The sequence below is a fragment of the Trachypithecus francoisi genome, unplaced genomic scaffold (assembly GCF_009764315.1).
Source record: "Trachypithecus francoisi isolate TF-2019V2 unplaced genomic scaffold, Tfra_2.0 Lachesis_group1, whole genome shotgun sequence".
Lineage (NCBI taxonomy): Eukaryota > Metazoa > Chordata > Mammalia > Primates > Cercopithecidae > Trachypithecus > Trachypithecus francoisi.
In genome coordinates, this window is record NW_022681454.1 from 50,331,044 (window position 1) to 50,349,459 (window position 18,416).

At 48.0% G+C, this 18,416-nt stretch overlaps 1 protein-coding gene across 2 annotated transcripts in view; it reads left to right on the top strand.

Moving 5' to 3' along the window:
* Positions 1-1,655: 1,655 nt before the first annotated feature.
* Positions 1,656-18,416, top strand: part of SCD5 (stearoyl-CoA desaturase 5) — a 172,201-nt gene continuing 155,440 nt past the window's right edge. The window contains exon 1 of one of the 2 annotated variants that reach the window (XM_033214269.1): positions 1,656-2,427. In XM_033214269.1, coding sequence (XP_033070160.1) covers positions 2,196-2,427 — 232 coding nt within the window. In that variant the 5' untranslated portion in view covers positions 1,656-2,195. The remainder of the gene's footprint in view (positions 2,428-18,416) is intronic. The other variant, XM_033214268.1, reaches the window with a different exon arrangement.

Below are 18,416 nucleotides of genomic sequence, written 5' to 3' on the forward strand. Positions count from 1 at the left end.
AATTTTTTTTTCTGATAATGGACTGTAACTTTCTGCCCTTCCAAGGTCATAGTCAAGAGGTTACATTTGTTTGATCCATCTTTGCTCCTAGATGGGAGCTCCTTTAGGGGCAGGACCATACCTCATTCATCCTTGGATCCCCTGTGCCCACTAGTCCTGGCACAAAGCAGATGCCCAATAAATGCCAAATAAATGATTGAATGGTTAGAATGAGGGTCTTTACAGCATTGAGCCTTTCCAATAACCCGGAGAGAGGCTTTTGGCGGAGCAACTAGTCTACTACAGAGAGAAAGGACAGTCTGAACTAGAGAGCCACAGGGTGTACGAAGGTCTGCTGGATATGGAGAGCAGAGGGAGCATGAGAAGAAAAAGTGATTCATTACATAACCCAGGTTGAGCAGGCTGATGAAATTCGCACCCTCCAGCTTCATGTTCCATTGTCTCACTGGTCATTATATAGTGCCGACATTTATCTGGTCTCCAGGCAAATTCTGTAATTTCAGCTCCGTCTGAAGCAACACAGTAACATCGACTCAGTGGCCTGGATTCCATAAGTGCCACATACCTTGCTTCGGCTTAAATCGGGCATTGTTTTGTCTGGCTGCTGGGACTGGCTCAGATCTGCTAACAATAAGATGCTTATACATGGCCCTTTCATGCAGTCAGTATTTAGATTTTTTTTTTCCCTCTCTTGAAATCCTGGAAATGATTCCTAACAACGGTTAATCTAAAAATCCGCAGGTTTTGGTCAACATAGTGGCGCCCCTTCTAACTCACATTCATAGAATATGCAAGCTGAAAGTAAGAGTAGAAACTAGTTCTGCTTCTCAGGTAAGGAAATCTGTGCCCAGAGAGTTGGGCTGGGTTCCAGCCAGTTAAAACTAGAACTCAGAGCTGCGGTCCTGAGCCCTTTTCCTTCTGCCGCCTGCCCGCCAGTGCGGTCACACCTGCTTCAGACACTTCCAGCTCAACCCTCCCGCCATTTTCTGTGCAACTAGGGTCCTCTCTGGAGAGTTCGTAAACCATCAGCTTTAGGAGAGAAGTGGGCAGACACAAATCTTTCACAGGTTAATTTTCCTTGGAACGTTCTGGGTGATTTTTTGTAAAGCCTGATTCTCAATTGTGTTGATTTCAAGGTAGTGTTCCTCACTGGGAGCTAAGGAGACGGTGCAGAAGTGCGCTGATTAGCTAGAATTGACCATAAACAGAGTGGCGCGGAGGATGGGCCGAGCGGGTTGGCAGGGCACCGATGGCAGCGAACTGGCCTAAATCATCTGTGCATCACCTAACAAGCACCAACTGAGCACTTACTGTGTGCCTGGGTCATCCACAGCTGCCTAATTCAGAACCAGCAGCTGCCCTCCAACCCTCCCCTGGCCTGAGGAGCCCTGCTAACTGGCAGACTCAGGGACTTCTGATTCTCATCATCGGCCTGGCCTTAACTAGTGTTGCGACTCCAAGCAAGTATTTAAAATTCTCCAACCCAGGTGGCCTGAGGCTTGAGAAGAAATAAAAGGCTTCTCAAAGGGATGATAGTTTCAGGAAGTTTTTTGTTTTGTTTTGTTTTTTTGTCAAGGGGAGGGACTGGAAAAATACCATAAAAGGCATTTTGGGGGTCACACACACACAACAGCAGAAGCGCTGTGAGCTGTCCTGCAGGCTCCCTGTCCTGGGAGCCACCTTCCACCCGCCCCCGGGCGGAGGCGGCCAACCCAGTGGGCCCCCCAGTTCGGCCCAGAAGAGCCCGGCCGCGGAGGCCGGGGGGCGCCTTTCTCTTTAAGAGCCGCACGGCCGCTCCTGATTGGCTGTAGCTATGCAGGGTTTTCTTCCACGCTCCCTCGGAGCGCTCCCTCCCGCGTCACCGGTCTAGCTCCGTTTCCACAGCCCCCCCTTCCCGGCCGCGCGCCCCTCCCGCCCCGCGCGCGCCTCCTCTTTCTCGCCGCCGAGTTCAGCCCGGGCAGCCGTGTGGGGCATATGCCAGCAACAGATGCCGGCCGCCAAGATCTGCATTCCTAGGCCACGCTAAGACCCTGGGGAGGAGCGCAGGAGTCCGGGAGAAGGGCGGGAAGGAGGGGGACAGGACGTGCGGAGAATTCCCCCCTAAAAGGCAGAAGCCCCCGCCCCCACCCTCGATCTCCGCTCCGGCCGAGCGGCTGCCTGCCTGCTGCTGCTGCGGGCACCCACCTCGCCCAGCCATGCCAGGCCCGGCCACCGACGCGGGGAAGATCCCCTTCTGCGACGCCAAGGAAGAAATCCGTGCCGGGCTCGAAAGCTCGGAGGGCGGCGGCGGCCCGGAGAGGCCAGGCGCGCGCGGATACCGGCAGAACATCGTCTGGAGGAACGTCGTCCTGATGAGCCTGCTCCACTTGGGGGCCGTGTACTCCCTGGTGCTTATCCCCAAAGCCAAGCCGCTCACTCTGCTCTGGGGTAAGTCCCGCCGGCGCCCCCTGCGCCCCGGGCTCAGTGGCCAGGCGGCGCTGGGGCGCGCGAGGTCGCCGCTGGCCCCTCGGCTGCGGGCGGTGCGCAGCGACCCCCGGTCTCTCTTCGCCTCCCGCTGCGCGCCCCCGGGGGGAGCCCTTGGCATCCAGTTCTCCGTGCCTTGGGACGGGCAGGTGTTTTTGTCCCGGTATTTTAAACTTCCACGCCCCCCTACTCCGCCGTGGTCTGCGTAAGGAAGCGCATTTGCCGGCTTCCCGATGGAGAGCCGAAGGGACCCGGAGTCCTGCGGCGCCACCGCTGTGGGCAGAGGCGCGCGAAGGGAGAGGCTCGGCACGGGCTGAATCGGTTTCCAGTGAGGGAGGACAGGCGGGTGGTTGTTTAACCGGTGCGGTCCATGGGTCTCTCCTATCTCCGTCTCCCTCCCCATCACCTCCGCGGGCCACGGAACTTGGGGGCAGAGATGAGGACAAGAAAGGGAGTTGGACCAGGGAGGAGAGACCGGCACAGGATGGAATCTTGGTTTACGCGCACCAGATGGAAGATACCGGTTCCCCTCTTGCCTCTCCAAGGCCCCTGTCCCTGCTCCCTCCACAATCTTCTATGCCCATTTGCAGTTCTCCGGCCTCGGAAGTTTCTCGGTGAGCAAACCGAGCCCATGGCGAGAGCGGTCTGACCCTAGCACGAAGCTCCAACTGTGGCTGTGCAGAGCCTTCTCCAAACCCTGTTACCATCTGGCCAGTGCGGGTCTGTTCCGCACCTGTGGCTCTCTTGTTACCCTCCTTCCGTGCACCCCCACTCCTGCCAATAGGGAAGGGAGCCCAGGCACAGACCACCATTCCCCTTCCCCTAGGCTCCAGGGGCTCCGTGCCCACCCTGCACGACCCCAGTCGTTGATCTTTGAACCACTTCTCAGCCGCCCTGGCCGCAATAACTGGTTTTGGCCTCCTTTACTGAAGCGTCAGTAGCCAGGACAAAAGGCACAGGCATTGATATGCTGAGTGAGAATTTGACGAGGTAATCCAAGATGCCCTTCCAGCTCCCGTTTCCCTGATCTCTAAGAAACACAACCTACTTTTATTTCCATAGGGGAAGAGGAAGGAAGAAAATAAGACCTCTTTCTACAAGGCTTTTTTGGCATGGTGCCAGCTGCAAATGCCTAGGTAGATAATGGGGCCACTATGGTTCCAAGCCTTCCTTTGAAAACCTGCTCTTGGAAGCAAACCGATCCAGAAGTGGGTACCTCTTCTGTGTGGCTCAGGCAGGGCACAGCAGAGTTGAGGGATGGTTAGATAGGATCTTTCGGGATCCCTAAAGCCTTTAAAGTCTCCCCAAAGCTCTGGGAAATCTCCTGCTTCATCTTTCCTTCTCTCAGTGCACCTCCTCATTTCTGTGTCCTTTTTACCATCACCGTTATGTGTTGGTTTAATTCTCCAACTGACTAGACTATGATGTTCTGCTGTTGCTTCATGCCTTACTGCCCAGAGTTCTCCAACAAGCTCCCCCTTCCCCCCCCACCCCCCCTCCCGCTTCTAGAGGCAGGGCTGGGCTTGGTCCTCAGAGCCCAGTGGCCTCTAGGGGATTGAGGCTTATCTTTAATAGCTGTGGTGTTCAGAGAGTGCTCAGGGAACAGTGAGCACTTAAAATATTATCTTACATGCCTAGGGCTCACAGGCTCCACTCCTTACAGCCTCTGAGCCCCAAGACCCTGTCATTGGACCAGGAGCCACAAGGACAAGGCCCTTCTCTCCAAGTTTGCCAGGTCACCTCTGCCCTTTCCAGACCGCACTCTGTGGTGAAGATAGTACTTTTGTTCTGAAAGACTGTGGCTTAGAGGACACCTCCCAGGCCCTGGTCTCCTCTAGCTTCCTTAGAGAAGTTAACAAACTGAAGGAATCCGGTTTCCCCTTTGTGATGCATGTCCCAAACCCCATCCCATACCTCCCTGCCTCCCTGGATAAATTCTGCCTTTGCTTAATCTGCTATTTCCTAAGTCTTTTTTTTTTTTTTTTGAGATGGAGTCTCGCTTTGTTGTCCAGGCTGGAGTGCAGTGGCACGATCTCGGCTCACTGCAAGCTCCCCTTCCTGGGTTCACGCCATTCTCCTGCCTCAGCCTCCCAAGTAGCTGGGACTACAGATGCCCCCCACCACGCCCAGCTAATTTTTTGTATTTTTAGTACAGACGGGGTTTCACCGTGTTAGCCAGGATGGTCTTGATCTCCTGACCTCCTTCTCCGCCCTCCTTGGCCTCCCAAACTGCTGGGATTACGGGCTTGAGCCACTGCGACCAGCCCCTAAGTCTTAATTCTCTCCCCACCTTCATTGCCTCCCTAAAAAAAAAGAAATATAGCAGACAATGGTAGATATTAGAGTTTTAAGGTCCAAAATTGTGACTAGAAACATTCCAAACAATGGATCTTACCTGATGAATAGCTACTGCTTCTGCTGCCTTTTTTTTTTTTTTTTTTTTTGGTGCGACAGGGTCTTGCTGGAGTGCAGTGGCACGATCATAGCTCACTGCAGTCTCAGTCTCCTGGGCTCAAGCAGTGCTCCCACTGCAGCCTCCCAAGTAGCTGGGACTACAGATGTGCACCACCACACCTGGCTATTTTCTTTTTCATTTTTTTTTGTAGCAATGGGGTCTCACCATGTTGCCCAGGCCAGTCTTGAATTCCTGGGCTCAAGCAGTCCTCCCAAAGTACTGGGATTACAGGCGTGAGCCACTGTACCTAGTCTTATGAATAGCTTTTGAGGGAAGAAATGAGGGACAATCAGAGACCAGCTAAGATCAGCTGTACTCATGGCTAGGCTACATAGGGTAAGCAGAGGGACTAGGCAGACAACTGACTCAGGGTTATTTTCAGTGAAAGCCCTGGTGCCTTGATCCACAAATGTCCCCCCCCCACTGAAGGCCCTTTTCATCACCTCCCTATCAGTTATGTGTAGCATTAGGGCCAAGTTCATGCCCTAGTGGTCTGCTCATGCACTTCAAGGACCTGACTTGTAGAGGAAATAGGCTTAGCCTGTCCATTGCTTGCCACCCTCCACACCAGATGAGGTTGCGCTGGAAACGAGAGGCCTCTATGCAGTGCACCCAGCAGGGGATGTGTTGGATGTGCAGTGTGCGGAGAGTAATTTGCGTGGTGGTAAAATGTCATCCGTGAAAGAGCCATCAAATTGTTAGTTCATCAAGTTGTTAGTTCTCCCTGGGGCCAGAGCATGTTGTTTTCCTTTTTTATCCTTTTCGTTTTATGAGTGGGCAGGCGGTCAGAACAGAATGCTCTTGGTGCCCCTAGGTCCTCAGCAATGAGTTCATGACTTTCTTTTTTTTTTTTTTTTTGAGTTCATGACTTTCAAGGACAGAAAGCAAACTCCAACTAGCCAAAAAACCTGCATCTGAAGGCTTGAGCTCACAAAAATGCCTGCTTGAGAGTTTCTTGCCAAAGGCACAGTTAGTCAATGCCCTGAATCCCAAGATGGGTAGAGCAGGGAGTGATGCCTTGCAGTTACCATGTGGAGGTGTGAGTCCTGGGGCTGCTCCCCAGCGGAGCCTCCCCTGATGGCCTCCAGATATCTGGCTGTTGCCTCCCAGAAACATCAGGGCCTCTTCTGTTTTTTCCCTAAATGTCATCCGAGTTCCTGTGTCCCATAGTGACATTATGACTATTTTCCTCATGAGATAACTTCAGTGACAGCACCAGGCATGCAAAGCAGTAATTTTCCCTGTTTCCTTTGATAGATCAGCCATCCTTCTATCCTGTCTTGGGGCAAATGTGACCACTGTTAAGGCAGATATAGGGTTCTCTGGTGCCCTGCTGGGTTCTTGGAGCATCTACACCATCCTATGTGGGATTCAGTATACGCCAAGGAAGCTGAGAAGTGGTGGAGATTAACAAGGCAGTGTGGGGTGATGGGGTGGTCAGTAGAAGCTAGGGCTTGGAAGGCGCTGGTCCACCAGTCACATTCTGAAATGTGCCCAAAGATGAGCTGTCTTCCGTTGGGCATCAGGTAACCTGTATCTGGTCCTGATGTCTTCACTGGGTTGTGCTTCTTTTCCATCAAGTCCCTCAGGTTGTTGAGGAGGTCCAAGAATGCATGGTCATGGACTTCTGTCTTGCCCCAAGGTTTTCTAGAGTAAGCAAGGCTCAGTAGACAGGCAGATCTGAATGCGAATCCCTGCTCTTCTACTTACTTACCAGGTGAATGGCCTTGGACAAATGTACATCTCTGAAGCAGTTTTCTCACCTTTAAAATGGATATGTTAATACTGTTTGTTCCTAAAGTTGTGAGAATCAAATTAGATGATGTGTGTGAATCATTGAGCACAGTGCCTGGCTCTTGGTTGGTGTTAATTATTCACTGTCATTATTATTGGTCCTAATACTGGCCCTTTTTCTTTAGCAGAAGAAAAAAAAACTCTTCCGGCAGCACAATAAATTCCACAACGCTGGTACAGAACTTGGCTTCACTGCCTCTCTTGCATAGAAAAGATAGATTTGGCCTTGGAAATAAGGGCTCTTTCTCAACGTTCCAAAGAGAGATGAACACGAATCCCTTCTGTACTTCCTCCCTCCTTCATGCCCTTCTCTTTCATTCCATCTTCCTCCTGTTACCCTCCAAAAGATCATTGTTTTGTAGCTGGGATCTTTTTGTTCAGCTGACAACTCAGCTGGTCTTTAGCATTTTCTTTGGGATTTTTGAGCACAGCCAGTTACAATTGCTACAGAAACAGGGCCACATCATTTCTCTGAATCTCTTAGAGTCTCAGTTTTGACTTGTTTTTCTCCCTCCCTCTTCTTTTGACTCATCATTTTAAAAAATCTTTAATGCTCAATTAAACTACTAAAAATCTAAGAAAAGTAAATGACTCTTCCTTTCAAACCCTGTAATTCCAAGCCCATTGTTGTTACAACTCTTGCATTTTTAACAAATGGGCAAGCATTAAGAGCCTTACCCAAGCCTGGATTGCAGCTAGACCGCAGAGAATAGAGTGTGCTTTTGCTAATAGTCCCAACAAGTATGTACATGGATTGAGGTTAACATTATTGACTCAATTTTAAAACAAACAAACGGATCAAGGTCACTGCAGACGGCACTGTGACCATGAAATGAGAAAGAGAGCTGCAGAGTAGAAACTGGTGTGAAGCCTGACATTGCTAAGTTTAACTTCAGACTCGTTTCTTTACAGTTTGTGAGCCTCAGTTTCCTCATCTGTAAAATGGATACAGTAATACTGAGTTGACAGTTATTTGAGAATTGGGGCATATGTATTTTCTTTGAGACAAGGTCTTGCTGTGTCACTTAGGTTGGAGGGCAGCGGTGCCATCATGGCTCACTGCAGCCTCAACCTACTGGGTTCAAGTGATCCTCCCACCTCAGCCTCCCAAGTAGCCAGGGCTAGAAATGTGTGCCACTGCACCCAGCTTTTTTTTTTTTTTTTGTAGAGATGGGGTCTCACTATGTTGCCAGTGCTGGTCTTGAACTCCTGGGCTCCAGTGATCCTCCTGCCTTGGCCTCCCAAAGTGCTGCGATTACAGGCATGAGCCACTGTGCCTGGATAGGGCATATGCTAAAGGGCTTGCTAAAGAGTAGACGCTCAATGCTATCTACTATTACTACCTCCTAAGGTAGGGGCCTAGTCATGAAACCTGCACTGGCTTACTGGTCTGTCTCGGACTTGGAGTACTTGTGACTTAAATGTAAGGCACAGCATTTTTTTTTCGAGATGGAGTTTCGTTCTTGTTGCCCAGGCTGGAGTGCAAGCGCAATGGCGTGATCTCAGCTCACTATAACCTCTGCCTTCCGGGTTCAAGCGATTCTCCTGCCTCAGCCTCCCCATAAGCTGGGATTACAGGCATGCACTGCCATGCCTGGCCAATTTTGTATTTTTAGTAGAGACAGGGTTTCTTCATGTTGGTCAGGCTGGTCTCAAACTCCCGACCTCAGGTGACTCACACGCCTGGGCCTACCAAAGTGCTGGGATTACAGGCGTGAGCCACTGTGCCTGGCCAGGCACAGCTTTTAAATCCAAATATTTAATCATGAACTTGCTATAATATTTTAGTTTTCACCTCACCTAGTTTTGTGTGTGGCATAAAATTATAATAGTTGCTTGGAAAAAGTCAGTGATAGATTTGCAAAAGGGTGACACAGCCGTGGTTTTTTTTGTTTGTTTGTTTGTTTTGCTGTTGTTGTTTTAAGGATCTATAAAAGTGTCTTTGAGTAGCATTTTTTTTTTCATTGAACATTTATTTTGAAATTCCGTATTCTCTGGAATGCAGTCTACCCATTCCTTTGTCCCATGTTTCTTTGGAAGTGCTACAACCTTGGGTGTAATAAGAGTACAACCAGCATTAGGCTGTACCTGGAATCAAACGAAACAGTGCGGTAAGTAGCTTGCCTGGAAGTCGGCACAGAGTAAATGTTAGCCTTCCTTTTCCATCCACACATTTCCTTAGTGTTTCTCTTCGCTCATTCCCTCTGGTCAGCTCTCTTCCTTTGGAGGGTGACACAGTCTAGCCAGCCCACTGGATAAAGAAAGCTCCGTGGTTATCAGGAAGCCTTGGTCCTGGGTAAAGGCAGTTTTTTTGTTTGTTTTTCCCCCCAATTGTATTTCCCCTGACAATGGATTGGTGGCTACAACAACAGGTACCAGCTGTTTTCCCTCACAAATGCCTGTTGTTTGCTCATTACATGTGTGAATGGCCACAAGAGAGATCCTCACAGTCGTGCATGCAGGCACATATTCATTCATCCACTAATCTTTTTTTCTTTCTTTTTTTTTTTGAGATGGCGTCTTGCTCTGTCGCCTAGGCTGGAGTGCAGTGGCGCAATCTCGGCTCACTGCAACCTCCGCCTCCCGGGTTCAAGCGATTCTCCTGCCTCAGCCTCCTGAGTAGCTGGGACTACAGGTGCATGCCACCACACCAGGCTAATTTTTGTATTTTTAGTAGAGATGGGTTGCACTGTGTTGACCAGGATGGTCTCAGTCTCCTAACCTCATGATCCACCCGCCTAGGCCTCCCAAAGTGCTGGGATTATGGGCGTGAGCTACCACGCCCAGCCCACTAATCATTCTTTACATTCCAATGATTGTCAGAAATAGTGGCACATCAGAATCACTTGGGTAACTTTTAAAATTATCAAAAGCCTGGGCCTTTCTTTACCTAGGCCTGATGAATTGGAATGTCTAAAAGAGATGCCCTGGCTTTTTCTTTATTTTTAAGCTATTCAGGTGTTTCTAATGCACAGCAGGCTGAGAACCATTATTCAATTTCCTTATTCAACAATATTTATTACTTACTCATTACCTGCCAAGCGCTGGCACCATCCTTGACGTCATGGCACTTACAGGCCGGTTGGAGAAACAGGTGCACAGGTGACACCCCTCAAGGCACCATCCATATTCGGGTGCTGTGGGACCGAGAAGCAGTGCCAGCTTAGGGGGAATTGGGAGGCTCCCCAAAGGTAGGAGCCAAGTGGAGCCTGGCAGGTACAGGGATGGTTGTGGAGAGGCTAGGTGAGCTGGCATCACAGCCTGAGCAAAGGTCCTGAGGAAAGAGAGACAGGGCAGGGCAGCTCAAGAACTCAGTTGTTCAGCATGGCTGGTGAGTGGAGTGGAGAGAGAGGAACATGACATGGAAAGGGAGACGCACTGGAGGTCTCTGCTCAGAGGTGAGAAGATTCAGCAGATCTCACCTGGTTTGTGGAAAGAGAGGCTGTCCAGGGCTCCCTGCAGCCTTTCCACCGGCTCTCACCTCCTCCTCTCAGCCCATTGCACATACCAGTGATTTCTAGTGTGGAGGAACAGTCTCAAGCCCAATTTCTAGACCAATACTTGTCGGTGGGATGTGTGAAGTTACTCAGGAAAGACGCTGGGACAAACATCTCATTGGGTGCGAGTGTCCCTGACTCTTAAGTGGGCTTGAAGTGGGGCTGGGCACCTGCCTCAGGCTGCATGGAGCTGAGGGGAGGCTTGGAATAAAATCTCAGTTGGGCATTTGATTTCACAGACTCAGACTCAGTCCTGGGGGGAGAATTACTCACAAACAAATACACTAACAACAACAACAACAAAACCCTAAGGCTATCACAAACTCAGACCAAACCCAGAGCTGGTCCTCCTTCCCCTTCCTTCCTTTATCCTGTACTCTTTCCCCTGTTTCTAAAAGGTACATGTGTGGAGAGGGGGTTGTTCCCATTCCCCCTCATTCTTTCTTTAAAACTACCTTTTAGCAGCTGATTCCCACGAGCCCACATTCCAGGGAAGAAGGATCTGTCCTCCTTCATCTCGCTCCCCATTTTTCAGGTGTTGGGGCTACTGAGGGGCCTGCTGCTTACTAGGAAGGTTGGAGGACTCTGTGGGTCTTGGCACGTTGCTGGTTTCTCTCTGGAGACATTCCAGAGCTTTAGAACAAACATGCAGACAGTCTTACAGCTGCAGTTGCCTGAGCCTTAAGGGCCTTGCTACTCAAAGTGTGGTCCTCGGACCACCAGCATCAGCATCACCTGGGAGCTTGTTAGAGAAAACAAATCCCAGACCTCACCGACCCCATGGAATCACTATCTGCATTTTAACGATATCTCCAGGTGATTCATCTGCACACGAGTTCAGTCACAGGCTGACCGTTTAGAGAAGCTGGACTTGAGTGGGATTTTGCAGTTTTTCCTTTTCATGGCCTCCTCCCCTTTGCTTCCCCTCCTACCCTTCTGACTCCTTGTAGCTTATTTTAGAACATGTCGGCCGGGCGCGGTGGCTCAAGCCTGTAATCCCAGCACTTTGGGAGGCCGAGACGGGCGGATCACGAGGTCAGGAGATCGAGACCATCCTGGCTAATACGGTGAAACCCCGTCTCTACTTAAAAATACAAAAAACTAGCCGGGCGACGAGGCGGGCGCCTGTAGTCCCAGCTACTCGGGAGGCTGAGGCAGGAGAATGGCGTAAACCGGGAGGCGGAGCTTGCAGTGAGCTGAGATCCGGCCACTGCACTCCAGCCTGGGTGGCAGAGCAAGACTCCGTCTCAAAAAAAAAAAAAAAAGAACATGTCAGGATCCTGCTTCTCTGTCAACAAAAGGCTGTTGTTAAAATCTTTCAGCCAGCAGCAGCAATGTTTAATTCATGGACTAGAAAATTAATTTTATTTTCACGAATAGAGCTGAGGAAAAATAGCAAGGAGACTGTGCATGGCCCGTGGGAATCCAGCTTGTCTATTTAACAGATGAACGGGCAACAGTGGGGAGGCCTGAGGGGAGGGCTGCCTTCTGCAAACTTGTGTAGCAAATTGTATTAGGATGCTTTTAGCTGCAGGTATCACAAAATTCAGCTTCAAATGGCTTAAAAGGAAAATTTCTAATTTCACTGATAAAAAATCTTGAGATAGGGCACTTTTAGGATGACCCAGCAATGCCATCAAATAGCCGGTTTGTTTTCTGCCATGGTTGCTTGTCGCATTCAGTTTTCCTCATGGTTACAAGGTGGCTGCCAGAGTTCCGGGCAGCACATGGAGTTATAACAATGTCCTGTGGAAGGAGAAAGAGGCGGCCCCTTCCTGAAGTTTCATTTTATCAGAGACAAAATCTTTCCTGGTTACCTCACAGCTGATCCTCACAGCTGGTGTCCTCTTAAATCTCACTTGTGGCCAGGCACAATGGCTCATGCCTGAAATCTCACCCACTTTGGGAGACAGAGATGGGTGGATCTCTTGAGGCCAGGAGTTCCGGACCAGCCTGGCCAATATAACGAAACCCCATCTCTACTAAAAATACAAAAATTAGCTGGGAGTGATCATGAACACTTGTAATCCCAGTTACTCGGGAGGCTAAGGCACGAGAATTGCTCGAACCCATGAGGCAGAGGTTGCAGTGAGCCGAGATCATGCCACTGCACTCCAGCCTGGGTGACGGAGCAAGACTGTCAAAAAAGGATTTTTAAAAAAAGTCTCACTTGTAGGATTGTGTCATGTGTCCCTTGTTAAACAAATTATTGGGAAGGGGATGGATTACTAGGAGTGGTTCAGCCTGATCAGGGTTGGACGCTTTCTTCAACTGTTCAGGATACTATAACAGAATACCACAAACTGGGTGGCTTTTAAACAGAAGAAACTTACTTCTGAGTTCTGGAGGCTGGGAAGTCCACAAACAATGCATCAGTAGATTGGTGTCTGGTAAGGACCCACTTCCTTATTCATATATGGTGCCTTCTTGCTGTGTCTTCACATGGCAAAAGGGGTGAAGGGTCTCTTCTCTCTCCAGCCTTTTAAAAAGGATTGATTGATTGGTTGATTGATTGACAGGGTCTTGTTCTGTGGCCTAGGCTGGAGTACCATGGTGTACTCACAGCTCACTCTAACCCCAAACTCCTGGAATCAAGGGATCCTCCTACCCCAGCCTCCCAAGTAGCTTGGACTACAGGGGCACGCTACCATACCTGGTTAATTTTTTACGTTATTATTTTTGTGGAGAATGGGGGTCTTTTTATGTTGTCCAGGCTGGTCTCAAACTCTTAGCCTCAAGTGATCCTTCCACTTCAGCCTCCCAAAGTGTTCGACTTACAGGCATGAGTCACTGAGTCTGGCTCACCAGCCTTTTCTTAGTGCCTTAGAGGGCACTAATCCCATTCCTGATGGTTCCATCCTCATGACCTAATCACCTCCCCAAAGCCCACCTCCTAATACCACTACCTTGAAAGTAAGGATTTCAACATAGGAATTTTGGAGGGAAGACAAACATTCAGACCATAGCAGCCACTGAGTCACATGCAGCTAGGGCAAAAGATCCAAACGAAATGGAGGCTCTGGCTTGAAGGAAGCGGAGGTCGTGGCTGTTGAGACAGCCAGCACCTCTTCTCCATGGCCTTCCTTAGTGTTGCCTCCATTCCCTGGAAAGGTCTGGCTTCTGTGTTTTACATTTCAGTGTGCTCTTCTCAGTACAGTGGTAGGTTACTCTGGGCACAGGGAATTTTTAAACACCCTTGTAAGAGGGTTCCTGGAACTGAATTAGGAAAAAAAAAAAAAAAAAAGAGGGAAAACCAGTGACTTAGAATGGGTTCTTTACCAAGGTTCTCCATGGTGACATACTTTTCCCAGACTGATCGTTTTCTTGGTCATTTTCCACATCTTTCAAGTGACAAAGAATCTCACTGATGAAGTCACAACCAGATTTCTGTTCTCTTGCCTCAGATTTTGCTTAAAAAAGGGAGTATTTATAAGGCCAGTGCATCCTCACTTAACCTCACACAGCAGGTACTTTTTTATTTGCACAAACAATCTAGGAACAAAGATCTTGCTTAGGAGGAGGGCGCTAACTGTGTGAAACAAAACAATAGCTTTTGGCTAGAGAGGATGGAAAACCTTATTTTAAAGGGCAGATGTCAGAAAAAATGTGTAGAGCGGGACTGTGGCATAGCCATTGTGTAAAACCTTTCAGTCAAACAAAGCATGTAAAGTGCCTACTTAAGGTAATGCTTGATCTGTGTTGCTCCTGGTGGCTGTTGGGTCTTCTGGGGTGGAAGTTTTTGAAGATTGCCTTTTTTTTTTTTTTTTAAGGTGAAGTCTCTCTCTTGTCCCCCAGGCTGGAATGCAATGGTGTGATCTCGGTTCACTGCAACCTCCACCTTCCGGGTTCAAGTGATTCTACTGCCTCAGCCTCCCCAGTAACTGGGACTACAGGCATGCACCACCAAGCCCGGCTAATTTTTGTGTTTTTAGTAGAGATGGGGTTTCACCTTGTTGGCTAGGCTGGTCTCGAACTCCTGACCTCAGGTGATCCACCTGCCTCGGCCTCCCAAAGTGCTGGGATTACAAGCGTGAGCCACTGCGCCTGGCCAAAGATTGCCTCCTAAATAGAGAAAAAAATCAAATGTCAATGAGCTTGAAAATGAAACAAGACATGAATAGAGTTTAGAAATCAGGTTTAATTTTTTTTTTTCCTGTATCACTACCTATTCTATGAACATTGTCACACACTTGCTATTTGGGCTGTGTTAGTTTTAGCTTGGTTCTCTGAAGAGACAATGGCTTACAAATGCAGCCTATGACCTAAGTTGGAAAGGCCATCTCTAACAGCACCCTCCTCCTTAACATCAAAAAGCATTTATTAAGCAAGTATTTAGGCCGGGCACGGTGGCTCAAGCCTGTAATCCCAGCACTTTGGGAGGCCGAGACGGGCGGATCACGAGATCGAGACCATCCTGGCTAATACGGTGAAACCCTGTCTCTACTTAAAAAATACAAAAAACTAGCCGGGCGACGAGGCGGGCGCCTGTAGTCCCAGCTACTCGGGAGGCTGAGGCAGGAGAATGGCGTAAACCCGGGAGGCGGAGCTTGCAGTGAGCTGAGATCCGGCCACTGCACTCCAGCATGGGTGGCAGAGCAAGACTCCGTCTCAAAAAAAAAAAAAAAAAAAAAAAAAAAAAGCAAGTATTTAATTACTTACAGCCTGGGGCACCCATTGTGTAAGAAAACAAAGATCACGTCTCTACCCTTCTCCCTTTCATAACTGAAAAGAACAGCTGTAATTTCCCCCAGTACCCTAACCAACTTACTGTTCTTTAGGCAGAGGTAGATAATGGAAAATATTCTTACTTTCAAACTTCCATGCATGAAGTTAGAAATGAATTTCTAAAATGTAATTGTCTCGTGGAGTAGTTTATCAACCCACTCCTCTAATAGGTTCGTAAGAAGCTTTTGCAGATGGTTACAATAAAGCTCATCTCTATTCTCAGCATATGACTCACTTGAGTGTCCCCAGAAACATTCGTTTTGCCCTGGAGTCTCTATTAGCCAAAGGAGGTAATTATTAGTAAGTGTGAATAATACGTACATATCTCCCCCCTTCCACCTCTCACCCCCAAATCCATTGTTTGGCTCTGTAGCAATTGAAAAGTGGGTGAGTCATTAGCATTTTTTAGCTATACTCAAGTTACTTTAGACTCTGTAGAGGGAGAAAAAATAATTTTCTCTCCAACCTTTGCCATTTTTACCAGGGACAGACCCCCCTGTAGCAAAAGACAGACTAGCAAGAGAAAAACAAATGGAAGTTTATGGACATATATATCTCAGGTATATATGAGAGAGAACCAGGGAACGAGTAATTCTCAAGGAGGTGACTTTGCATTTAGGCTTACGTACCATTTTCTTTTCTTTTTTTTTTTTTTTTTGAGACGGAGTCTCGCTCTGTCACCCAGGTTGGAGTGCAGTGGCCGGATCTCAGCTCACTGCAAGCTCTGCCTCCCGGGTTTAAGCCATTCTCCTGCCTCAGCCTCCCGAGTAGCTGGGACTACAGGCGCCGCCACCTCGCCCGGCTAGTTTTTTGTATTTTTAGTAGAGACGGGGTTTCACCGTGTTAGCCAGGGTGGTCTTGATCTCCTGACCTCGTGATCCGCCCGTCCGACCTCCCAAAGCGCTGGGATTACAGGCTTGAGCCACCGCGCCCGGCCTACGTACCATTTTCAACAAAGAACAGTAAATTTATAAAGAAGTAACAGGACAAACAAAAAGGACTCTGAGTCTGAAGGGAAGGCAAATTGATAAAGGGTAGTTAATAAGGCTTGTTATGTAGGTTCCTTTGATGTCTCAAGGCTGCTAGGGGTCTGACTTTGTCTTCCATGGTCATCCTTTGCTTTTCCTGGTAAAGAGGGGAGGAAGACCCTTCTGCCTTTGTAAATTTATGTCCCGCTTTTAGGCAAATAAGGGGAGGGCAGAGAGCTCTTCTTGTATCTGCTTCTTTTCAGTTGCTTTCAGCTCAGAATAATCCTTATGCCAGAGTAGCATATTTTGGAGCGGCATATTCTGGTTTCCTACAGCGTCATCTGGAGCTGGGAGGGGGGTGGGGGGCGGCGAGAGAAGCCACTACCCTGTAAGTATGGATGGGATCTGCACTTAACTTGGCAGAGCTCCTGTGAGAGTTGGAACAAGCCACAGCTATTAGAACTACTATTCCCTACGGACAGAGCTGTGCCACTGTGTGTGCCACTGTGGCCCTACTAGTTGTTAAAATATTGAAATAGTGAATAGCTGCTGCCTTCCCTGGTACTCCTGGAATCGCCAACAATCCAGGAGCTAAAAGGTTAATGCCTGGCCCAGCTGCAGGACTTAAATCTACATCTGTTCTGACTGTTTTTGATTGGCTGGTGCCCTGTGGGTTGTCAGATGTTTTTAATATCACCTCTGCATTTGCATCCTCTTCTTACATAATCCATATAATCTTCAGCTTCTATCCCTTTCACAGTTCTAATTTAATGAGAACTTAAAAAAATCAGTCTGTTATTCTGGCTTAAATTTATGTCCCGGCCGGGCGCGGTGGCTCAAGCCTGTAATCCCAGCACTTTGGGAGGCCGAGACGGGCGGATCACGAGGTCAGGAGATCAAGACCATCCTGGCTAATACGGTGAAACCCCGTCTCTACTAAAAAAATACAAAAAACTATCCGGGCGAGGTGGCGGGCGCCTGTAGTCCCAGCTACTCCGGAGGCTGAGGCAGGAGAATGGCGTGAACCCGGGAGGCGGAGCTTGCAGTGAGCTGAGATCTGGCCACTGCACTCCAGCCTGGGTGGCAGAGCGAGACTCCGTCTCAAAAAAAAAAAAAAAATTTATGTCCCAAAACCATGTAAAGAAAGGCATTAGAGCACTGTCTAAATTCTGGGGCTTTCACTCACTTGTCTTAATAGAAACTCCTTTTACGATAGAGGCAATGTGTATCTAAAATGTGATTTTATTTTCTGGTTTACAATTGCCTTTGCATAAGATTTCCTCCCCCAAAAAAGAATTGATATTAATTTTATCATCAGAGAGAAATAACACCGTAAAGATAAAATGGTGAAGCTATTTCTTTTTGGTGTTAGGGGTTGGGAATATGATGTGGAAGATGGCACTGCAGATTTAGGTGTACTCCTCACTCACAATTCATTTTCCCATGAGGCTGTAAATTGTGTCTAGGTTCTCCAGCTAGCCTGGGGTGAGCATCACTCAAACCATCACCTGAAGCCTGGTATAGGTAATTTTTTTTTAAATTATAGAAAGTGTTAAACATATACAAAATAAAGAGAATAAAGTCTGTTATCACTGCCTCACATGCACCTGGGATTGTTTTTCTTTGTAACTGTTTTACTTGGATGTGTAATTTCAAGCTCATAGAACAGTTGTTAAGAATAGTACCAGGAACTCCCATAGACTCTATCCACATTCACCAGTTGACATCTTGCCCCATTTGCTTTATCATTTCCTCTATGTATGTATATAGGTGTGTGTGTGTATATATATATATATTTTTTTTTTTCTGAACCATTTAAGAATAAATTGGAGACATCTGTCCTTTTATCTCTAAATATTTTAGTGTATATTTTCTGAGAACAAGAATATAACCACAGCACAGTTATCAAAATCTGGACATTCTTTTTAAAATCTTTTTCCTATTTTAACTTTTTTCCTTTTTTTTTTTTTTTTTGAGACAAGAGTTTCGCTCTTGTTGCCTAAGCTGGAGTGCAATGGCGCAATCTTGGCTCACGGCAACCTCCACCTCCCAGGTTCAAGCGATTCTCCTGCCTTAGCCTCCCAAGTAGCTGGGATTACAGGCATATGCCACCATGCCTGGCTAATTTTGTATTTTTAGTAGAGACGGGGTTTCTCCATGTTGGTCAGGCTGGTCTCGAACACCTATGCTCAAGTGATCCATCCACCTCAGCCTCCCAAAGTGCTGGGATTACAGGTGTGAGCCACCGCGCCTGGCCAGTTTTTTTCCTTTTTAAATCTGGCCTTGCTGAGTAAAAAATCTGGATATTTACTTTTGATATTCTCTACTGCACAGTGGAAAGTCTAATGCTATCAGGCATCTTTGCCATGTCCTCTTTAGCTATTTTTTTCACCCTTTGGATTAGATTGAAGCAAATTCCAGGCAATTGTATCTGTAAATTACTAAGTGTCAAGTATTGGCAGAGGTCATTCTGGCTACAATGTCCACATGGAAAACTTTGGGGGCAACATTTTC